Source organism: Pogona vitticeps, chromosome 4 (genome assembly GCF_051106095.1).
Source record: "Pogona vitticeps strain Pit_001003342236 chromosome 4, PviZW2.1, whole genome shotgun sequence".
NCBI lineage: Eukaryota > Metazoa > Chordata > Lepidosauria > Squamata > Agamidae > Pogona > Pogona vitticeps.
In genome coordinates, this window is record NC_135786.1 from 229,158,820 (window position 1) to 229,183,950 (window position 25,131).

Sequence of the window (25,131 nt, forward strand, 5' to 3'; positions counted from 1 at the left end):
ACATCTGATGGGAACACGGGAGAGGAGGGCCTTCTCGGTGACAGCTCCCAGGCTATGAAATGCTCTCCTTCGGGAGATCAGGATGGCCCCTTCCCTTTTATCCTTCTGAAAAAAAAGCTAAAGACCCATCTCTTCAGGCAGGCTTTTAACAATTACAACTGAATCCCTGAACCCCATTTTAGCAGATAATTTTAATCTTTTCCATGTTTTCATGTATTTATCTTTTAATTTTATTTTAAATCGTATATTGTTTTTAATATTTGACTTACTATGTTTTTAATAATGTGAATTTTTATGTTGTGAGCCGCTTTGGGTCCCTTGTTTGGAGAAATGCGGCATACAAATAAAATAACTGAAATTAAAAATTAATATTTACTGAGTACAGCTTTGTAAAATGTTGAAAGTGAAAACCTCAGAGGGAACTGATTTGAACTTGTGTTTTTTTTGGAAATGAAACATTTCTTCCTTTCCTTCTCCGTATTCACTGCTCTACAGAAGGAGACCAAGCAGGAATGGGGAGCAAAAGGAAAAGGCTGAGTAGGCAAACTACATGGAGGGTCAGGAATTCTTCCGGTAATACTGCTTAGAGGTTTACCTCAGCAATAGCCTAAGTTTCTTTTCTTTTGTAGCAGATTCTTGTGAGAAAAGATGGAGCTGGGGGAAGACAAGGATGCCTTTAAATTTGACGGTGGCTTCTTATAAAAAAAAAAAAAGACTGCGTAGAGGGGCACCGGGGAGAGAAAATCATTATGATCTACTCTTTTCCTTCCACCGAGCGCAACTGCTTGGTCTTCAGGATTACTGCTCAGTGCCTACCTACCAGCAGCATGCAGCCTAGGGCAGATTACCCGCAAGAGTATGTGGGTCTTCTCTGAAAAAAAAATCCCTTCCGTATGTTATTGGTTATATTGTTTTTAAACTTTGCTATGCTGCTCAGAGCAGACTATCTGTCTAGATGGGTGGGGAATAAATCTAATAAAATAAAAATAAAAAATTAAAAAAATATCTCCCATGCAGAAAACTATATAAACACCTTCCTGGCTGACACCAAGGCTGTAGCTGCTACCTCCCCTCCATAGAAAAGATTAGCAAAACCATTAAGAAGGCAGCATTTATGCGATCCAGAGCTATATTGGACCGGACCATTAAAAAGGCGTGGTGGTGGACCTTCCACAAGTGGAGGAGGTTCTTGCTGTACTGCCACACTACACCCCACTGAAGAAACCACAATCAGTATCACGCATGACACAACTGCCACTGCCCTTTCGGACGGATGTAGGCAAACTTCACGTGCCAGAAATGGAGCAAAGCAGCATGTGTGGAATGGCCACGAAAATGTAGTCGCTTCATATGTAATGAATGCCCATTTAAAGAGGCTGGACTTACTTGTGATGACGTTTATGCTCTTTGAAAGAAAATTGATCGAAATAGACCAGTGACCACCGGGACTTAACAGTGGGATATTTTGCAGTGCAGTCGAGCCCTGAGGTAAACACCCCAGGATGAAACCGAGACTACATTATATAACACGAAAATGCAGATCACATACCACAAATTATTACTCTGTTTCTGTAGTGTCAGTGAATATCTCTTTTGCTTAATGTGTACCATGGAACACATTTTTCAAAACAAATACCAAGGAAGTGGAATTCACAGATCATTATGTCTTTATAGCTGTAGCTGTAAACTGGGCCAAAGGCATCTATATTGAAAAACGCTAACTCTCTGCTAGTTATCTATTTAAGAATACTGGTTTATTAGGAATGGTAACAGTTGTACAGTTAAACAGGATTGAACAAGTAATACCTAGAACACTGGTAGCTGATGCACACAGACAAGTCCTATGCAGATGCTTGCTTAGTGGAGGTGGGGATGCAGACAGACACATAAGCCCTGACCTTGCATGTCCGCATGCCACCAGCGGTGTTACAGACCTTCTCACATTCAGCATGAAAATTTGAAGAGGGCTCTGTAACCATGTTCAGTTAAATGCCGTTACAGAGCTTCTGGGGTTGGGAATGGAGACGGGCGTGAACTGGGCTTCGGTGGTTCGGCCCAGTTCAGCATGGCACCTGCACGGATGACACCTCCTTCACTCCCCCACCTCCTTCACCGGTTCGCCCACTCATGGGGGCCAGTTCACCTCCTCCAATGGCTGCCAAGGGAAGCCCACAGCTCGTCCTCTGAGTGGGTAGCCACTGGAAAAAAAGGGAAGAGGGACGCACACGCTGCTGCCAATGAGTACCTGATCACCGGAGCAGCTAGGGGAGGGATGCATGCTGCTGCCCGTAAGAGGTGGTGAATGTGCACAGGAGGCGGGGAGGGAAGCCCATGGAACACCTGTGTGGGCGCCCCCCCACATCTGGGCCAAACCGCTGAAGCCCGGTTTGTGCCCATCTCTAATTGGGAACCTGCCCTCACTGGGATTCCTGATTGTGGCAGTTGTGTTGTGTAACCCCACTCAAAGGAACATGGTTACAGAAGTATTTTCCGGTGCTGCTGGGTACAAGCTAACTTCTGGGGTGGACAAAGACTTACGTGCCTACTGATATTCTTTGTCCCCAATTTAGCCCCACGGGTGAGCAGGCAAACACCTGCATAGGACTACGGAGATGTACGTGCCTGATGCCAAGGATGGCTTGAGCAAACCCAATAAGGCGTGCTAGGTCCCAAGGCTACCGTAATACTGGCAAAGGCAGAGTAACACGATCTATTTACAAGACTAGTAAAAGTCACCTCATAGGGTGAACTATAATTTCTCATTCTGTTAACAGCAACTATACATATACATATCCACATTTGTGCACAGAATTACAAGGATGCAGCAGCTGGTTGCTTTGTGCTAAAAGCCCGTTTCGCAAGAAGAATGTGCAATGCTCAAGTTTCCAATTTGATTTTAGTCTGACAAAATGTGGACAAATGATACTGGGAAAACCCCTTTTCTTTCGGGCTTTCCTTCAATGTGGCCAATCTGCAAAGAACAACAAAGATAGCTTCTTTAGTATACATGTTGCGACTGTTGTGCTCAAAAAGGCTTTGGTTGCTTCCACAATGCACACTATGTGGTGGCTGGCAAACAGTTTTACGCTTTGGTATCTTTCATTTTATAAATTCTACCATTAGCCTGCTTGTCATACTGAAGTGAGTCTGAGTTCAGATACTACTTACACGTGGGTAACTATAATGCCCACACTATCTTAGTTAAGATAACAACTACATAATGACTGTAACCATGTTGCACAATGTTTATACCAGGCAACTGCAGTGATGGCATCAACTGTGGCCATTCTGGCAAAATTAAAATTTTCCTATCCGCCTTCATCAGGTGCTGGTATCCTAAGGGCTCTTTTTTTGGCCTGGGAGCTGCACGATGAGAAGTGATCTCTTTAATGTCCAAAAAAAGTTGCTGCCTGTCTTAACAATGGCACCAGTACTAGTGGCAGCAATTTTGGGGTGTTAAAAGAGTCCTTTCCCTTGTTCTCTGGCTCCCAAAGTTTTTTCCAGAATGAAAAGGACCCCTAAAGATTCCCAGAATCCCAAGGGATCTCCCATGAAACGGCCATAACATGTCATCACGACTGTATGATATAAAGCTGTGCTGCAGGATTTCCAGGCAATGTTTGGCACAGTGGTTACACAAAAGTTAACAGCAAGCCACATCCAGCAAAATGCAAAACACAAAAGGGCAGCAACAGTCAAAAAGTGGACAGACAAAAATACTATTGCAATGTGAAGGCTCAATTTTTTAAAAATGCAATTCCCTGGCTAAGAAATCCAAGGGCATATGGATCAGCCATTATTCCACAGTTAAACAGAACAACTTCATGGCTCTCTCAATCTTGAAATATAACTTTGAGACACAGTGCTTTGTAATCAGGAATAGAAGATAAACTTGGCTGTTTCTGAATGTGAAGAACACAGTGAATCACATTGTTTTCGTTATTCAAATTGTGTGTATATTTACAGAAATGTTTTATATGTATGTCACTGCCACACATAATTTGTAAGAGAATTTTTAGAGATGTGCATTGTCTTTGGATAAATATGTAAAAATAAACCTATCAGAGGGGTTTGTGTGATTTTGGGGCAATCACTGAGTGGAGTAAGCAGGCCCTAGAGAGGGCAACAACAATTCCAGGGATCCTTCTTATTCTCTTTGGCTCTTCTCTTTTAGATAGGTTTACTGTATGTGCAACTTAAGATATGGTTTGCAGCAGAGCATATTTAAATTTCAAAAATGGCTTCCCATTAGTTTCTATGGACGGAAAAGAGCAGATACGGATCAAATGGTTTTCAATGCATTCCTATGGGAAATGCAGATTTGACCTGAGAACTTTTTGACTTGAGAACTGCCTTCCAATACGGATTAAGTTCTCAAGTCAAGACCCCACTGTACGACATGCAAAGTTAAGCAATATTAAATAGCATAAACCAAAACTATATTGGTATACCGTATAGTTAAGCATTAGGGCAATGCTTTGATCATAGTGCTATGGAGATTCATTTCATTCTTTAAAACAGTAAAAATACATACCCACCACTCTTGGTCCTCTTCACCTGTTACAATAATAACTTCACCTTCCACAAATGTAAGCTCATCATCGTTATCTGCTTGGCAATCATAGATTGTCTTCACTCGCCTAACTTTGTTCTTGCCCTAAAAAGCATGTATGCACATTTTAGTTAAAGCTGAAAATCAATGTTTTTCTATATTTTTAACTGGAAGCCTCAAAGCACATTAGGATAGTTGATTGTGGCTCACATACACCTTATTTCAGTTTTTAAAAACTAAATTGGTATCTTCTAAAACTGGGTATATCTCAAGCTTATTTAATTTATTTGCTTAAGAACCTCCGCCACATTTTTATAAAACTCAGTGCAGTAACAGATGCTCCCTACATCACATTGGTAAAGCAATGGCTCTGACACTGCAAATGACAGAAGCAGCAGTAGGCTTGCTGTACAGAAGGATACAGAGAGACATGAGAAAGGAATGACACATATACACAATGCCTATGCGGGTCTGCACTTGCTCATGGTAGAGCTGAACCTGGGGATGAAGAAGTGAGTACATTCGCATGGTATCATCAGGAACTCAGAAAGAAATTAAACTTTTATATGCTGAGTGCAAAGATCGGATGAGGATTGTGACTACATCTAGCAGATGCAGTTGCGGGATTCCATTTATCAGATACATGATCTTATTAGAGTCCTTATGGGAACTTGCTGACTGCATTTGGCTGAATGTGATTACAGAGCCATCTTCAGAATGCCATAGAACATTGTGATGTTCGGTGGTGGAGCACATCTAATTACTCAAATTCTGTTTCCAGTATATATCTACATGCTACCAGATGAATGCATGCGTGGGGATACACACACTATGTGTAAGTATTGTTCAGTCTTGAGAGACTATGGTAAGGTGCTCTGAATAGAGGTCTTGGAACAGTGTCTAGTGTGGCTGACAAGGCCAATTTGGGAGTGACAGTCCCTTCCACACTGAAGACAAATACAATCTGTCCCCTGTCCAGCTCCCTGATTTGGCTGGTTTCAGGTCTGCTTCTTTGCCTCTGCCTGCTGGTCAAGGGCCTCTTCAAATTGGGAGAGGCCATGTTGCACCGCCTGCCTCCAGGCTGAATGCTCCAATATCAGGGTTTCCCATCTGTTGAGGTCCATTCCTAAGGCCTTCAGATCCCGCTTGCAGATCTCCTTGTATCGCAGCTGTGGTCTCCCTCTGGGGCGCTTTCCCTGCACTCATTCTCCATACAGGAGATCTTTTGGAATCCGACCACCAGCCATTCTCACGACATGCCCAAGCCAACACAGACATCACTGTTTCAGTAATGTATACACGCTACAAGGGGCTACACACACTAAGATAGCAGGATCAGTCTTCCTACTCCTTCTTACCTTTGTTCAGACCCAGTGATTCTGGTCCCCCCCCCAAAAAAAACATGGTTTCCTTGAAAAGGATCAAGTTGTGTACCTACATGCTCCCTCTTTCCCTTTCACCACTTTGCAACTGCAAAGGTATTCAGAACAATCTACATAAGATCAAGGGTTTAAAAGACTATTGTTGACTGCTGGTTACAGTCCAAAGAGCAGAACAAAAGAAACAAACAAACAAAAAGAAGAGAAGAGGAGAACAAGTGAACTTATAGATCCTTTCTTTCAAGTTACAAAGTTCTTATAATGAAGCATGAATGAAAACAGGGCTTATTGTGAAGGAAAGCTCAAGGCAGCTGGTCTCTTACAAGACATGAGGAATGAGCCTCTGGCTTATTTATTTATTAATTATTTTTTTATTTTAAATATTTTTACCCCACCTTTCTCTTTGAAAAGAACCCAAGGTGGCTTACAACAATGAAAGTCAGGATTTTCCCTAGTGACTAGCAACCTGAGAGGATTTTTTTTTAAAAAATTGATTATTGTGCCCTGCTGTTTTCAAATGTATTTCCAGTATTAATTTTATTCACTGTTTTTCAATAGAATACTTGTTTAATCCTTTTTTGTATTTATATACTTATTGTTTTTAGATTTTAAATATTGCCTTTTAATTGCTGTTAAGCCACCTTGCGTCTTTTAAGAAGAAATGCAGTGTAAAAATATTTTAAATAAATATTTTTTCTTAAGCAAGACTCTTCCTTGCTCACACCAACATAATTCATGATGCAGCAGGACGTAAGTCTGCTTTGCTCCGCATGTAGAGATGCAGATACCCTCAGCACCATCCTACTAATGCCTGCAAGTTAGTTGTATGTTTATATCTTCAGAGCAACCTTTTCTCAGTTTCTCTGCTTTTACTGATCAATTAGAATTCATGCTTTAGGGTACCAAGAGTAACACCACACACACTCAACATTTTAGTTTTAGTTTTTGATAACAATAAGCTCATACAAAAAAACAAGTCTACTCAATAAATCCATCTCTTTGGATCTGTTCCTGAAGTGGACAATGGGTTGGTTCTGTTGGAAATCTCGTCTAGCTGACAGCTTAGGAAGAAGGAAAAGCATATATATGCCATTTTACCAAAAAAATTCTAAGAGGCATCTAGTCCTTCACTGTCCACTGCCTCACATTCCTTAAAACGTGCCTCATGTTATGACACAATGATGCAGTCACGCCCTACCACCAATACCACAAGCCAATGATTTATATAGCAGTCATGGAGAAACTGAGAATACCAAGATGCTACCATATATGTTATGTCCAGCTCAACCTTGCCCTAATTCTTTACTCCGAGTGAACTACAATTATTAATCGTTATTTTTGAAAAGGCATTCTGGTTCATGTTTGGTCTAGTTATGTATTCAAGACAACCCCTATCTCGGCATCTATCTACAGTATGAGGACAGAACTAGATAATGGTCTATTCAACATTGTAAGGGCAATCTGGCCAGTAAATGTGAAACAGGTTAAGGACTCCCAGCAAAATCCATTATAAAAACATAACTGCTTAATCTATACTTTGAATAGTAAAATGTGAAGCTTTGCAGTTATTACTCTTGAAATACGATTTTTAAAGAATTATCACTTTTGATTAAAGCACCTGAGCCGTTTGAAAAAAAATCCTTCCTCCTGCCCATCAACGCTGGAGCCTTTAACTTTAAATCTCTTCCAACTCTGACAGTGGTCTTGGAGCTGAACAGCTAATGATGGGGCAGAGGCACATCCACTGAGACCTCTGCAAGGTCATACACCTGCTGCAGCCAGAGGGGAAGGGACCCACATCCTTTGCTGGCCATCCACTGGCCAGAGAAGGAACAGCTGCTCCAGAACTAGTTTCCTTTTGCCCTCTCTGTTCCCTTTTCCTTTTGTATTCTGTGTATTACCCTGTAAGCCTGCAGGCAGGTATTGTTTTATCTTCCAATAGCTGTAAAGTGCGTGTAACATGGGTTAGAAGCCCATGGCAACAACATTTAGACCTATTTCTCATAAAATCTTTCAAGGATACACCCCCAAAGCTAATTTCCACAAACTATGGTGCTTTGTGCACCAAACTTCCCCAAGTTTTTTTTAAAAAAATTCATAGAACCATCACAGAGTTCATAATCTTGTAGCCATGTTAACAGATATGCAAAGTAGAAAAAGTCCACCTACCACATTTATTTTTCTAGGAAGTGGCACTGGGGTCTCTGGCAATACCTGGGTGACGTCATTGGAGTCTTGGACGGCCTCTTTAGGTTGCACCTTTGGAGAAAGATCCACGGAGTGGGATTTCTGATTCACCTCTGACGCCTGAGGCTTTAGGGATACCTCCCCACTTGGAATTTTAGCCAAAGCATCCGCCAACTGAGGCTTGGGAGGCAGGTCTTTAATTTGTGGCTTTGGAGGTAAATCTGCGAGTTGGGGTTTTGGTGGCAGGTCTCCTAGTTGAGGTTTTGGTGGTAGTTCTCCTGGCTTTGGGGGTAAATCTCCAGTTTGAGGTTTCTGGGGCAGCTCCAGAGGTTGAGGCTGAGGCTTAGGGGATAACTCTCCAGAGTGCGGTTTCTGGGGCAGTTCCAGAGGCTGAGGCTTAGGGGACAGATCTGCAGACGATGGTTTCTGGGGCAGATCAATAGAAAGTGAAGCTGACTTCTGGAATATTTCTGAATGTTGACTGGACTTGTCGACTGAAGGGAGATGAATGGTTTCTATTTTTCTTAGGGCCACTGAAACAGAAAGAAAACACCATGAGAAGAATTTCAGAGTAAGCCTCATTTTCTCTGTCTTTCCATTCCCATTCTGTGGTTGCCACATGTCGTCTGCACCACTGTGATGCCATGCCAAATGCACGCTCTGTCCACCTCAGAGATGATGGTCACTGCATCACGTTCCTGTTACAGCCTACAATAAATGAGTGCACTGTAGCTGTTGTGTTTTTCACTTTTCAGCATTTAAATCCTGCCTTCTTCTCCCCCCCCCCCCCAATTTTTCCATTCCCCCTGCCAGGTCTTCTCATCTCTCGGTCGTTAGGAGATGGAGGAAGATCAGCGTGCGAGATTTCAGAGATCCTGCCAGTGGAAAGTACAATGGTACCTCGACTTACGAACTTAATCCATATTGGAACAGCGTTTATACGTCAAAAAGTTCATAAGTCGAAGCACCATTTCCCACAGGAATGCATTGAAAACCATTTAATCCGTACCTGCTGTTTTTGTTCGTATGTCAAGGTGCTGATCATAGGTAGAGGCATTAGTTCCCACAGGAACTAATGCAAAGCAGGTTAATCCGTACTCCACCACTAGGGGCAATTTTTTAAATTTTTTTCTTCTTTTGACCTAAGGAGAACTTAGGTCAAAAAAAGAGCAGGAAAGGTTTTTTGTGGGTTTTTTTGGTTCGTAAGTTGAGGCTCCGTTCACAAGTTGAGGCAACATTTTGCGAACTGAGCTGTTCGTAACTCAATTTGTTCACAAGTGGAGACATTCGTAAATCGAGGTACCATGTGCTGGATTCTAAGGGAGATGGTTCAACGGCTAGGCTCAGCAATTTCCATATACACACATACCCTTTAAAGGCCCCTTACCTTTCTGAGGTAGTTTTGGAAGAACCCTTGGGCCCAGTGCAGTCTTAGCAGTCCCTGTGCTGAGGAACAGACACATGAGAGGTTATCATTGTTGGCCTCAGCTATAAAAAATAATATAAACTCTATCTAACAGAGTATACAGTTGTGTTGGTGTTGTATTTTACAAAGAGCGTTTCTGCTGAGTAAACCTACTGGAAGGAAAGATGGTAGGTGAAATTAATGAGGCAACTGACCTTCAGAAATGCCGAGCATCTCTTAGTAAACTCAGTATAAAAGAAGGAAGGCTTTCAGCTAGTAAGAAAAGCAACAACAGAAAGAAGAATATACGGCCAAAATGACTGCCTGATGTTGTAAAAGGAGTCAGCATGGATGTTTCTTTGTAGGTGAGAAAACAGCTAAATACTGTTGAGAGATTTATAAGCTCTGAAATTCCAGAGACGTCAAGTAACTAACTTACTGTAATTGCAACTGGAACAAGCAATGAGAAGCAGTTGTACTTTGGGATTATATAAATATATATTCCTTGAGAAATAAATACTGTAATTGGTTCACATGAATTGTGAATTGTGTTTTTGTAAATAAATAACTTCATTCAAGGCAAGATTCCGCTGCGCCATTCTGCACATATATATAAAAGAAACCGCATAAGTTTAAGCGTGTTGGTGAAAAAATGAATGCCACTGGCTCCCTGACATACGAATTAGCAAAATATCTACCCATCCTCCTACAGAGCGACATTGGACAAACCTCATCCTACATCAAAGACATTTCATAAACAAGATCAGCACCCTAAAACTCAACCCCAGTGACCGACTGATCAACTTTGACTTAGTATCCCTATTCACCAAGGTACTGGTAAAGAACACGCTGACACTCATCCAACAGATCTTTCCAGAAGAGACCCAGGCCCTTTTCCAACACTGTCTAACGACCAGTGGGATAATTATTTTTATCAACAGACAGATGGAGTGGCCATGAGGAGCCCCCTCAGCCCGGTTATAGTGAACCTCTACACAGAACATTTTGAAAAACACGTTCTGGCTTCGGCACCCTTCGCACCCACAGTGTGGTTCCAATACATGGATGACACCTTTGCAATTCAGAGCCATGGTGAAGAAAAATTGGAAGAATTTCTAAACTATCTCAACAGCATCCACCCAAATATACAATTAACCGTGAAAAAAAATAGAGGGCTAACTCCCTTTCTTAGATGTCATGGTCATACACAAAACTGACCTCCTATTGGGACACAACGTCTACAGAAAACCTACCCACACAGACCGGTACCTACACAAAAAAATCCAACCACCACCTATGACAAAGAAGAGGCATAATCAAAACACTGGTAGAGTGTGCGAATTCGAACTGTGAAGCTCAATTTCTCAGCACTGAACTCAACGACCTGAATTGGGCCCTACAAGCAAATGGCTATTCCAAGAATGAAATCACAAGAGCCATCAAACCAAGAAAACAACACTGAACTGAAGAAGAAAAACAGCCCCCCTCACAAATAAAGTATTTCTGCCATACATCAAAAGGGTCACAGAGCACGTAGGAAAACTGTTGAAAAAACACAACCTACAAACAGTATTCAGGCCCACCACAAAAATACAACAAATGTTACGGTTAGCAAAGAACAAAAGGGATCCCCTCACCACTGCAGGAGTATACCGGATACCTTGCAGTTGTGGCCAGGTATATATTGGGACCACAAAAACCAGCATCCAGACCAGAATAAAAAAAATGAGAGACACTGGAGACTAAAACAACCAGAAAAATCGGCAGTAGCAGAACATGCCCTGAAACAAGCTGGACACGAAATCCTATTTCAAAATACAGAAGTATTGGACAACACCAGCAATCATTATGTCAGACGGCACAGGGAAATCCACAAACACCAGCAGAGCTTCAACAAAAAAGAAAGTCTAAAACTCAACAAAGCCTGGCTCCCAGCACTGAAAAATACAGCGTGCAAAAGGTCAACAAACTCTACCCAGCTACAAGGACTGGTGATCACTGCACACAAAAGACCAGCTAATGACATTCATCAATCACAGTGACAGATTATCTCCCCCTTATCACAACAATATACCCTTAACAAAAAAAACACACGCTGATCACCATAATCACCCAATCTCCTGAAAAGCTATCCCACACACTACAGCAGAACATAGACAGAGTTCTACTTCTGTCCTCTGAAGATGCCGGCCACAGAGACTGGCGAAATGTAAGGAAGAAAAACCTCCAGAACACGGCCAAACAGCCTGAAAAACCCACAACAACCAAACTTCAGTTTAAGTGTGTTAGTGAAAAAGCACTTGCAGAGTAAAAGTTGATATTCTCCCTTGTCTTTGTTTGTGCCAGCAATGGATAGTGAAGCATCACTTGGTCTATATTTATGTGTTGTTCACAGTTCTTATTTAAACACAACTTGCCTAATCGGCCGAAAAAATTCATTACAGATGTGTGGACAGAAACACCATAAACATCTTCTAAATTCAGAATCCTTTCTTTAGCTGTTTCTGAATTTCTGACATAATTTGATGGCATATCCGTGAGACTGTGGTATGTTTGAGACCTGGCAATTCTGTCATTTTGTTCCCACCTCTTTCTTAGCTCTTTGTTATGAGGCCTTTCTTTTTTCTATACAAACACACATTTCTAAAGCTTCTAAATCTATTTTCAGTCTGTCAACCCACTGTCTATAATTCATCTTTGTTAATTCTGGAAGTTTACTACAAAATTCCTTTTTCAGAAGTAAACCTATTTTACTTTCCTTAGAGAGGGAGGGCCAATGTGAAATTGCACTTTATCAGGTGGTGGTCTGACCACGACAAGGGGACCAGCCGAATGTCAGTCACCATCGGGCCACACTCTCTCTGCTCAGTGGAGAAAACCGGGTCCATAGTGTGGCCACCCATGTGTGGGGCCGTTAACGTGTTGGGAGATATCCAAGGAGGCCACGGTTTCCAAAAACTCAAGAGCCAGACCGGTAACCTCTGCATCCACATGGATGTTGAAATCACCCAAGACAATCAGTCTCTTGGCTCCCAACAGAGCCGTTGAGACAAAGTCAGTTAGCTCCAGTAGGGAGGTGGCTAGATTGCGGGGAGCATGGTATGCCAGCAAGATCCCAATACCATCCCTGGCCCCTATTGACACTCTAGGCCTGGCATTGCCACAGCAGAGAGCCTGACAACCTCAAGGGTGTCCTTATGAACAATGGCAACTCCCCCTCTGACCCTCCAGTCTTTCCTGGAGCTGGACAGCATAACTGGAAGGACAGGCAGGAGACAGGGGTACACCCCCTTCAGTACCCATCCACATCTTGGTTATTCTTTTCCAGATTAAGATCTTGTAGTAGCTGGGCTTTACTGGATACAGACCTGGCATTCAACAGCATCAAAGTTAGAGTGGAGGGACGACTGAGCTGGCTACCTGGAGTGTCGCAGGTAATGGCAGTTCCAGAACAATGGACAGCTTTCAGGCATCTGTTCACTGTTCTTCTGGAACAATTAACAGCTCTACCAACGCCTTTACATGATTAACATCTCTTTACACCTTTGCTTTTTCTTTGTTTCTTCCTTCATTTGCAATCTCCACTCTCTTAATCCCCAATACCAAGGCTTTCTAGGGGGTCTCCTCTGCCACACGTTCTCCTCCAGTTTGGACCCTCTTGGGAGAAATAGTCAGCATTATCATTGGCCCTCCCTTTCCTATGTAAAGAAATATAGTTGTAGTGCTAAATACCACCTTGTAAGACCAGGGTTTGTGTTTTTCATTTGTTGAAGCCACTGCAATAGAACATAGTCAGTCACTAATATGAAAACAGCCCCTAACATATAGAATCTAAGAGTATGTGTGGCCCATTTAATGGCCAAAGTTTCCTTTTCTATAGCTGAGTATTTCTGTTCTCAGGGCTTAAGTTTCCTGTTTAGGTATAAGATGTTCTTCCCCATTCTCTTGCTGAGTTAGTACTGCCTCTTAACCTTGGTCAGATGCATTTGTCTGCAATAAGAAAGGTAGTGAGAAATTACGAGCATGTTGTATGGGGTTGTGTCTTATCTGAGGCTAGTTGTCCCTCAACGTCCTTCTCAAACTGAAAGAAGGAATTTCCCTTCTGGGATCTTCACCTATCTACTTCAGGAGCTTTTTTCCTTGTTAAGTCAGAAAATGGGATGACTTATTTTTTTATTTGATTTTCAGTGGTGCCTCGCTTGACGATGATAATCCGTTCCAGCAAAACCGCTGTACAACGAAATTGTTGTCAAGCAAAAGTAAAAAACCCATTAGAATGCATTAAAAACTGGTTAATGTGTTCTAATAGGTGAAATACCTCATCGTCCAGCGAAGATCCTCCATAGGGCGGCCATTTTCCGGTGCCTGTAAAGTGAAAAAGCCCTCCTAAACACAGCAGGGAGCCATTTTGCACAGCAGACGGCCATTTTGAAACCCAACGATCAGCTGTTTTCTGATCCTCGTTAAGCAAAAAATCGGTTCCCAAAGCAGTGAACTGATCATCATCAAGTGAAAAAAGCGCTTTGAAACATCATTTTGCGATTGCAATAGTGATCACAAAAACACCGTCGTGAAGCGATTTCGTTGTATAACAAGGTAATCATCAAGCGGGGCACCACTGTACAGTATATATCTGACAGCCAAGGCCACTCTGGGCGGTTTAAAACAACATAGAAGAACAAACATAAAACAACAAAGTAACAAAATGGCAAATAACACGGGAGAAAATCAAAAGTCATAAATTATAACACAATAAATACAATGAAAACAGTAGACCAATATAAAAACATGGAGCATGACAAAATGATGATATAACTTCTATCGGGCACTATTGGATCAGAGTGTAGTATGAATTGACAACAACAACTTGAAACATCCAAGAACTGCTGAACTTCCTACTTATGCCTCCCCTGGCTGCTGCTGTTTGAGAGTTGTCTATGTACTCTTTATCTTCTCTTATACCACTTGTTGCTCCACTTCTCTCATTTTCTCTTTCAACAGTGCAACCAGTTGGCATCTGCTGAATGTGAATACCATATTATCAGGCAGTAACATGAACACTGCACACACTTTGCAGTTCACTACGACAAAACTGTCTCTTCCCTCCATGATCCCTATGTTTATAACTTTTAATTTTCTTTGGTCTATGAAGATTTTGCTTTGCCTTGCCTGCCTTGAAAGATACTGAAAAAGTCAAGTAATATAAGACTACATACAAAAACCAAAAGTTTTCTTAGGGGCCTCCTCCCTGGCCTCCCCTGCTGAAGTCATAGAATCATAGAAAAGTGAAGTTGGAAGGGGCCTACAAGGCCATCAAGTCCAACTCCATGCTCAATACATGAATACAATCAAAGACCATCTGGCAGGTGATTATCCAAGTTTTTCTTGAATGCCCCCAGTGTTGGAGCACTCGCCAACTCCAAAGGTCACTGGTTCCACTGCAGTACTGCTCTAACAGTCAGGAAGTTTTTCCTGATATTCAACCAAAATCTTCCTTTAACTTGAGCTCATTGTTGCATGTCCTGCACTCTGGGATGACCAAGAATACATCCTGCCCCTCCTCTGTATAAAAGCCTTTCAAATATTAGAAAAGTGCTATCATATCTTCTTCTCAGTTTTCTTTTCTCAAAGCGAAACATGCCCAGTTCTTTCAGCCTTTCCCCATAAGGCTTGGTTTCCAGCCCCCTGATCATTCTTGTCACCCTCCTGTGAACTTGTTCCAATTTGTTAGCATCCTTCTTGAAGTGTGGTGTCCAGAACTGGACCCAGTACTCAAGGTGAGGCCTAACCAGTGCTGAACAGAGGGAGACTAGCACCTCATGGGATTTGGAAGCTATATTTCTATTAATGCAGCCTAGAATAACATTAGCCTTTTTTGTAGCCACATCACATTGTTGGCTCATGTTTAGCTTGTGATCTATGACAATTTCAAGATCCTTCTTGCTCATAGATTTGCTGAGCCAGGTATTCCCCATCTTGTAATTTAGGGTGTGTTTGGTTTCTTTTTCTTAGGTGCAGGACGTTGCTTATCCCTGTTGAATTTCATTCTGTTGCTTTCGGCCCAGTGCTCCATCCTACCAAGGTCATTTTCAATTTTGTTTCTGTCTTCTAGGGTATTATTCCAATCAATTTTGCTATCATCTGCAAATCTGACAAGCATTCCCTGCACTTCCTCATCCAAGTCATCAATAAAAATATTGAAGAGCACCAGGCCAAGGACTGAGCCTTGGAGTACCCCACTGGTTACCTCCTCCCAGTTAGAGAAGGCCCATTAATCATCACCCTCTGAGTATGATTCAGTAGCCAATTGTGTATCCTCCTTGATCTATCTGGCCCACATCTAGTTAGTTTGCTAACCAGGATATTATGGGGCACTTTGTCAAAAGCTTGCTGAAGTCAAGATATACTATGTTTACAGCATTCCCTCTGTCTATCAGGGAGGTGACCTGATCAAAAAATGAGATCCAATTAGTTTGGCAGGATTTGTTGTTGACAAATCTGTGTTGGCTTCTAGTTATTACTTCATTGTTTTCTAGGTGCTTGGCATAATGACTGCTTTACGATCTTCCTCTATAAAATTGCTGTTTGCTTTCCCTAGTCACTCGCTTCTTGGCATCTATATAAATTTTATTTCTCTGCTGTGCTGTTAGGAGTCAACAAAGAGAACGCCCCTCCCAGCACTCACAGCTGCTACTTGTTACTTTGAGCAATGCCCCTTCCTCTTAAGCTGAGCACATGGTACTTCTGAATAGTTTACTTACTGGAGTTACTCCAGATCAACTATTGGTGTTAATCTAAGTCACTCAGCTCTATGCCTTTAGTCTCCTCCTCTTTTCTTTTGTCTCTTTCTCCACTAGACCCTTACCTTATTACCCCCTCTTCTTTCAAAACTCCTGTTTGTTCTGCCTGTTCAGGTCGCTTGCTCACTGCAGTCTGCCTCTGCCTCAGTTTCATTCCTGCGCTGTGCTCTGTTAGTCATCAGCAAACAAAATCAGAATTCAAATATTAAAGCTTGCATAGGACTGATGAGAACCTTGGTTATTTCACTTGCTTCTCTACAAATATCCTGTTTCTGGAAGAGAAATTAATTTTTGACATCTTGGAAGCTAAACTGTTATGAAGACTGTATAGTATAACTTTTCTCTAAGACATTTTTCTCTGTTAAAGCTTCTTCTCGAATTATAAAGAGAAACTGAGAACATAACATGAATATACTATTTAACTATGACTAGTATTTATAGTTATATTTCTTTCCAAAAGAATTATATAGAAGAGGCACATGAAATACAGAAATACACTGGACTGCAATGATCACACCAAACTTTGAACATAAAAGCACAGTTCAAAAAGCGTTTTTTTAAACACCAGCAGCAACACTTTGCTCTGCTTCTACTATGAGGAATATCTGATTAAAAAAAGAGAGTCAAACTTTAGGATCTATGGTGATATTTTGGAACACCTATAGGCAAAAGCATTTCCATTTTTTAAAATCAAAGAACATCTATTAAACTAATATGATGTTATAATATTTGTGAAATTGCACGCCATATGGTACACATCTACTAAAAGATGTTGAGAATGTCAAAGAAAAATGCAAAATATTTTTACATATGATGAAACCATACAAAACCAAATGGATATGGGATAAAAATGAAAAATAATTTGTTGGTGGTGACATGAATTTGGAAACTAGATTATTATTATTATTATTATTATTATTATTATTATTATTATTATTATTATTATTATTATTATTATTATTATTATTATTATTATTATTATTATTGTTGTTATTGTTGTTGTTGTTGTTGTTGTTGTTGTTGTTGTTGTTGTTGTTGTTGTTGTTGTTGTTGTTATTATTATTATATATTCACTTTGGAATTCATGGGAGATAAGAAAACGGCAGATCATTATATATTCCAACATTGAGGCTTGGAACAGTCCAATGTGAATCTGTGTAGCTATTTGCAAGATGCAGGAATGACAGTGTGAGAATAAAGGAAGAAAGAGAATGCCAAAATAATTTGTAAAACAGCAACAGTATTCAAATTTTGTTGAATAATAACAGAACAGACAGCACAGATTTACTGATGTGCAGTGTTCATTTGATTTATATGTATAGGTATGAGCTCTCACAGAGTGTGTTTGCGTGTAAACATAGCTAAACATTACTCTGTTTCCTTACATGTTTATAAGCATGTTTGGTGACTCATTGCAATGACAAGAAGGTGGATGAATAAAAAAGTAACACAGCAGTGAAATTATGTAAGTAAGTGGTGATACAGAAACACCCCAATTCTACTACAAATAATAAAAAGTGATTTCCTATGGAAATTTAGATTAACATTTTTGCACAGTGTATTCCGATTCAGAAATTATGCAGTATTACTAGGTGGCAACAGATTGGCTGCAGTGGTTAACCCATACGATCAATGAAGTAAGCAATGAACGTGACTTAAAACAAATGTTTAAAAAAAACATACAAGCTCATGGTAATCAGTAAAAAGCAAGGAATTCCAGAAGCGCAGTTGAAGATCCAAATATGGGTTGATCATTCAAGACAAAATACCCCATTTCCCTGAAAATCAGACCTAACCTGAAAATAAGCCCTAGTATGATTTTTAGGATGCTCCCAATATAAGCCCTACCTCCCCAATAAGGCCCAGTTAGGAGAAACTCTGCCCTCCACCTTTGTGCAGCAACCAGAAGAAGGTGACATGAGTGTATTTAAATAAATGTAGATTGTTGTACATGAAAAAATAAAACATCCCCTGAAAATAAGCCCTAATGCGTTTTTTGGAGCAAAAATTAATATAAGACCATGTCCTATTTTCGGGAAAACATGGTAAATAGGATAAAAACTGCAGATAGGAGAACAATGTATTGCCAGAATTGCTTGGATGCACTATATTATTATTGTTTAGGGCTGCCACATGCAAAATCAGAATAATCATGACGTTGGCCAACCACCAACAGAAGAACAGGAGTGAATTTCAAAAAGTAACACAAATATAAGCAATCTTACCCTGATTGTTGAGACATCCCCTCAAACTTGTTTGCAGTTTTTGAGGCTGGTGGACCCAAATCATTACCTAAGATTTAAAAATATTAAATTGAATTTTAATTTGATATTGAAAAAGTAGCAGATACAAGAGAAATAATAGACAACTTCCTTGTAAATTAGAAACGTATTTACTTGTATTTCAAATTTTACATTGCAATGGCTGAAATCTGTTGCTTACCATAGGCAGTCGCACTACAGTAGGTTCTTTAATGGGATTTGGTATGACAATTCCTTTGTAAGTTCCATTGATTCTAAAAAGTTTACTCAGCTTGGGACTTAGCAACAGGATTTCAGCCAAGGTCAGTCTGAGCAATTAAAGTCAATGGCATGATAAAGAAGAATGTTTAAAAAGACTAGTTCTAACGACAGCTGAACAATTCAACTGCATCTATCAGTTTCTTTACAGGAAATCATGGTGTTCAATCCTGCCTACACTTGAATGTATGCATTTGTGGTCAAGGCAATATGAAGGAAATTGTAAACTTCTTGCTCAGAGACAATGTTTTCATTTTGCTACAAAGTCATTACTTCAGGATGAAAGTCTGAAGTCTTTATATACGGAGATCATTGCTTCTGTAAGGATTTTTAAAATCACAGAGTTTACTAAATTGTGTGAAGACACAGAAGAAAATGTTTATTACTTCTACCTCTGTGGCTACACTGTATTAGTTTCATAATGAGAGAATAATAAAAACTCACAGTATTTGGAGAAAAAAATAGTAATTTTACCTTTTCCGCTTACTATAAACAGGGAATCTGCAATCTTCAGAAATGCTATTTACTAAACTTTTACATCAGTTGCTACTAACAAGTTCAGTCTCTCTGGCAAGGATTAAAATTGGATCCTAATATTTGTTCTTCACCAATGTGAAGAACAAATATAAGCCTGATTCACTGCCACCTAGACCACCACTGAAAAGTTTTTGTATGAACTGGGTTGCTGAGAACAAGCCATGCTCTTGGCAAGATGCATATGAAAAAAAAATGAATGGCATCCTATGAAACCATATGGGTAGATAGAATTGGTTTAATTTTTGTGGTCCTGGAAAGCTCTTTGCATCAATTAAGATGTGTATTCCCCCCAATGAAATATTATAGGTTTAACAGGATCGTATCAGAACTCTGTCCCACTCCAGCTGCCCTCTTTCCTATAAAAGCTCCTCAGGCTGCCTGAGAAAAGGGAACCTTTCCCTAAAGAAATGTGGTTCTCATCACAGAATCTAAGAGATCCAGCCAAAACAGGAAAGAGATGAGAGAACAAAAAGCAAATGTCAGTCTCCATTTGCTTGGGTGGGGTGTGGAGGGGAGAGAAAGAATAGAGAGAGAGAGACTGTCTGGCAACACAGACCAGCTTCAACGACCACAGAATGCAAGTAATAAGGAAAACTAAAAGCCCAGAAAGCTGAAGATCTGGAAGGTGGGGAAATGGTCAATGAGACTGAAAGCAATTCACTGACTGTATGCACTGCATGCTTCTATGGAAGGTAACAAGTGGGACAACTATATTACTTTCACAAAATACTGTATTTGGGTGAAATTGTCAATTGTATAACAAGTCACATTTGTCACCTGTGACACTATGTGGGTGTCATTTTGTGGTATTTTTGGCCATTTTTATATTTGTGTGCATGTTTTTTTTTTAAAAGGGCATGTAAAAGCCATGTGTTATTTGCAAAGTAACAACTGATGATCAATGGATAGCACATCTTGTTAAGACAGTTCAAAGCACAGGACTGATGAAAACTGGATTTCAGTTTTGCTTCAAAGCCATTAAGAACCATCAGACCTCCCAAGCAGGCTTCAGCATTTCGTTCCCTTACATCTTTTCCAAGTTTTTTATGAGATTACAAGTTCTGTTGTAAGTTCAATACAAAAGCTGCCAACTCTTATGAAAAGACTGCTTAATTAAGAATGGATACAAAACAGCAATACAAAGCCAAGAATGAGAGTTGAAAGCAGTACACATATACAAAAGGACAAACTAAGTTTGTGAGTAAAAACAGACATAGCACAAGTGTTCCCATTTGCCATGTAAAAGGCGAACCACTAAAGGAAAAGCAATGCACAGAACAGTGTTTGGCTGTGTCAAAGAGAAAGCAAACTCAGAAAAAAAAACGCTTTGGTTCTATTGCCAGCTTTGTCAAATTCTTCCTGCACTGCTTTAGTTCTTAAGATTGTATTCTACCTTTTGTATTATAATATTTTATTTTTCAAGCCACCCTGTGTGCCTTGTGCAAAGAAGCAGTACCACTCAAATTACAAAAAGGCAGATTTTAACTGAAGATTAAGATGAACTTCCAGATGGTAAGAGCTGTTCAACAGCTGAACAAACTAGCTTGGAAAAGGGGTGGACTTCCCTGGAAATTTTTAGGCAGAGGTTCCACAGCCACCTTTAGGGATACTTTAGCCGTGATTTCCTACATTGGCAGGAAGCTAGAGTAGAACTCTTGAGGCTCTTCTTCAACCCTACAATTCTTTGATTTGCTTATAAATAAAACAATGCCATATCCGTGTATAAGGATGAGGGGACCCTAAAGGGCAAAAAAAGCAAAGCGTGCTGCTCAGAGTGTCTTGTCCGATTCCTCGGCTAAGGATATTGAGCGACAGTTATTGCCCACCCTGGAGGAGAACCTTAAGGGGCTGTGTTTAGAAGAGCAGAGGCAGAAAGGACAAGATAATTATTATAATTTTAAAAATTGTGCGTTTTACATATTTTTTAAATATTTTGAGTCAGTGGTTGTTATATTACCGTATTTTTCGCTCCATAAGACGCACCTTTCCATAAGACGCACCAAATTTTTAGGAGAAGAAAACAGGAAAAAATTATCTGCTTTCTTCTCCTAAAATTTGGTGAGCCTTATGGAGAGGTCCATCTTATGGAACACACCCTAGGGTCCTAGGGTGTGTTCCAGGACCCTTTGGAGCCTCCCCCTGCCTCCCTCGGGGGCGAGAGGGGGTGAAATCGCCACCTTCTGGGGCTCTTCTGAAGTTTCCCAAGCCTCAGAAGAGCCCCCAAAGGTGGTGATTTCATCCCCTCTGGCCCCCAGGGGAGGCAGGGTCAGTCTCCAAAGAGTCCTAGAACACACCCTAGGACCCTTTGGAGACTCACCCTGCCTCCCCCGGGCAACAGAGGGGGCAAAATAGGCAGCTTCCAGGATCTTTTCTGAGCCTTTCCAGGCTCAGAAAAGGTCCTGGAAGCTCCCGATTTTCCCCCCGCTGTCCCCGTGGGGGTGGGTGGGAGCCTGGCAAGGGTCCAAGGGAGCCTCCCACCCCCCCCATGGGACCAGGGGGGGTAAAATCGCCAGCTCCCGATTTTACCCCCCCTGGCCACGTGGGGGTGGGTGGGGGGAGGGTGGCATGGGTCCAAGGGAGGGTCCCTTGGACCCTTGCCACCCTCCACCCCCCCCCCATGGGACCCGGGGGGGTAAAATTGCCAGGTTCTGGGAGTGTTTGGAGGCTCCCCAAGCCTCCAAACACTCCCAGAAGCTGGCGATTTTAACCTCCCTGGCCCCATGGGGGTGGGTGGGTGGGAGCCTGGCAAGGGTCCTGGGAGGCTCTCTTGGACCCTTGCCACCCTCCACCCCCCCCATGGGACCGGGGGGCGGGGTAAAATCGCCAGCTTCTGGGAGTGTTTGGAGGCTCCCCAAGCCTTCAAACACTCCCAGAAGCTGGCGATTTTACCCCCCCTAGCCACGTGGGGGTGGGTGGGGGGAGGGTGACATGGGTCCAAGGGAGGGTCCCTTGCACCCTTGCCACCCTCCACCTACCCCCCACGGAGCGGGGGGGGGGTTTAAAATCGCCAGCTTCTGAGAGTGTTTGGAGGCTTATCAAGCTTCCAAACACTCCCAGAACCTGGCGATTTCGCCAGGGCTGGCCCCGCGGGGGGTGGGTGGGGGGAGGGTGGCAAGGGTCCTGGAAGGCTCCCTTGGACCCTTGCCACCCTCCACCCACCCCCCCATGGGACCAGGGGGGGTAAAATCGCCAGGTTCTGGGAGTGTTTTGAGGCTTGGGAAGCCTCAAAACACTCCCAGAACCTGGCGATTTCGCCAGGGCTGGCCCCGCGGGGGGGGGGGTGGGGTGGGGGGAGGGTGGCAAGGGTCCTGGAAGGCTCCCTTGGACCCTTGCCACCCTCCACCCCCCCCATGGGACCAGGGGGGGTAAAATCGCCAGGTTCTGGGAGTGTTTTGAGGCTTGGGAAGCCTCAAAACACTCCCAGAACCTGGCGATTTCGCCAGGGCTGGCCCCGTGGGGGGGTGGGGGGAGGGTGGCAAGGGTCCTGGAAGGCTCTCTTGGACCCTTGCCACCCTCCACCCACCCCCCCATGGGACCAGGGGGGGTAAAATCGCCAGGTTCTGGGAGTGTTTTGAGGCTTGGGAAGCCTCAAAACACTCCCAGAACCTGGCGATTTTGCCAGTGCTGGCCGGTGCGTGGGTGGGAGGAGCGTCGCAAGGATCTGAGTGAGCTCCCAGGACCCTTGCGACGTTCCCCCCACCTGGAAGCTGGCGATTTCGCCGGTGCTGGCCCCGTGGGGGCGTGGGGGAGCCTCGCAAGGGTCCTGGAAGGCTCACCCGGACCCTTGCGACGCTCCCCCCCACGGGGCCAGCAGCGACGAAATTGCTGCATTCACACCATTAGACGCACTGACTTCCCCACCCACATTTTGGAGGGGGGAAAGTGCGTCTTATGGTGCAAAAAATACGGTAACTGCTTTTTAGCATATTACGACTGAATATGTTTTAGCCATATCTGTTTTCCAACTATTTATAAACTGTTTCCTTTACTGCATGGGTGGAAAAGATCTAGTCCATGGGGTATATGTGGTCCCAATACCACCTGAAGCCCCCCCTACCCCAAGAAGAATTACATTTTTCACATTTTTTTAAAAAATCCCTTTTGCATCTAGAAGCCTCTTGGACTGGATTGTTTTTCATTAGATGAAACAGTCATATCTGTGTGTAAGGATAAGGGGACCCTAAAGGGAGTGTCCCATCTGCTTCCTCGGCTGAGGATACTGAGGGACAGCTATTGCCCACCCTGGAGGAGAACCTTAAGGGAAAGCAGCTTGAAAAGTTTTCCTTGAATATGATCAAGTGAAGACTGAAAATGTACAACTTTGAAGACCATGGATGAATTTCCCAATCATTACGAGGAGATAATGCTTATTAAAGCCCAAGAGAGCTGTGTTCACAAAATGTCATGATCGTTTTTCCATGGATTGCTACCACTAGGTACAAATGAAGCTGCAAATCTTTGGAATTACCTAGAAATAAAGTCGTAAAACATCAGCAGGCTTAACAGCTGGAGTACTTAATTTATAAATAGCAATCAATGGCTCAATTCAGACATCCAAGACCTACAGAAAACTAAAGCTCTTCTTTGAGCTTCCATATACAGTATACAACTGAACCATATATATGGCTCAGAAATCCAAGACCTACAGTTCTGCTCTATTTCCAGTTTCCATCTGCTCATCACTCCTTTCCCTAAGAAGAGGCCTAATTTTGCCAGTTTAGAGATCACACCAAACAGATATCATATGAACCATGATTTGGGAGTCTGGTTTGCTGGCCAGTAGTTTGTCAATTCAGATGTCACACCAAACCGTATTTAATGCCTCCTTGGATGTGATCTGGTGAGAAGTCTGAATTGAGCCTTTATGCACACGTTCGGCATTAACACCAAAAAGAGAGGCACTATATGCACATTTCCCAACCGCACCTGAGAGTTGTCTGGTGTTTTAAGACTCACCCCAAGGAATTTGGCCCTTATTCTGGGGTCCATGAGGTAGTGGGCTTGGAGGGTCAGAGAGGGTTCTTTTATGTCCTGGGGGCGGGGGCGGGGGCCTCTTCTTAGACAGAGTGGAGCTGCCGCTAGTGGTTTGAGTACTTAAAGGGAGGGTTGAAGGAGGGCCAGATGGACCTGTAAAATCAAACAGAGACCTTCTTACTAACGCAAGGTTAAAACATAATGGCACAAAAGGAACACAATTTGCACCACAATAAATTTTAGTGAGGTGCTGAAAAACAGTAAGACATTTCCAACATTGGTAAGATTAACAATACATGATTAGTTTTTCTGTAAAATGCGGGTACTTTGAATGAATCAGCTCCTGTGCGTATGAAGACAGAAAGACAAAACATAGAGTGTCAGAGAAAAGCTAGACCACAAAAGAATTGCCATTTAATCTTTAGACATACCAGGCAGTGTTTAGGTGAACTTATTCAGTGGCCAGAATCCTATTTGTAACAGAGGAAGGTAGCTGCTCTGCTGATGGACTGCTCTGCCATTCTTCGTGGCACTTATGATTGATTATTCCTTTGCACCACGGGCATTTTTCAACTATCACATGTACAACGGGATCATTGCACATGTGGAAAACGGTAACAGGATTCCTCCCATTATGAGTTAGATCCCGTTATTCATATTTAGCACAGACCATTGCAATAAGTGGGGTTTAAGTATGACTAACCTAAATTCCATTGATTTCAACAGTGATCCAGCTCTGTAAATGTATAGATTTTATTTTCATAATGTTAACTCCAAA

At 42.1% G+C, this 25,131-nt stretch overlaps 1 protein-coding gene across 4 annotated transcripts in view; it reads right to left on the reverse strand.

The window, feature by feature from the left end:
• Positions 1–228: 228 nt before the first annotated feature.
• Positions 229–25,131, reverse strand: part of ASAP1 (ArfGAP with SH3 domain, ankyrin repeat and PH domain 1) — a 145,939-nt gene continuing 121,036 nt past the window's right edge. For 3 of the 4 annotated variants that reach the window (XM_072999340.2, XM_072999341.2, XM_078391647.1), the window contains 6 exons: positions 24,336–24,506; positions 18,549–18,615; positions 9,506–9,564; positions 8,101–8,651; positions 4,535–4,657; positions 229–2,971 (listed from right to left, as the gene is read on the reverse strand). In XM_072999340.2, the coding sequence (XP_072855441.2) occupies positions 2,897–2,971; positions 4,535–4,657; positions 8,101–8,651; positions 9,506–9,564; positions 18,549–18,615; positions 24,336–24,506 (1,046 nt within the window). In that variant the 3' untranslated portion in view covers positions 229–2,896. The remainder of the gene's footprint in view (positions 2,972–4,534; positions 4,658–8,100; positions 8,652–9,505; positions 9,565–18,548; positions 18,616–24,335; positions 24,507–25,131) is intronic. The other variant, XM_072999342.2, reaches the window with a different exon arrangement.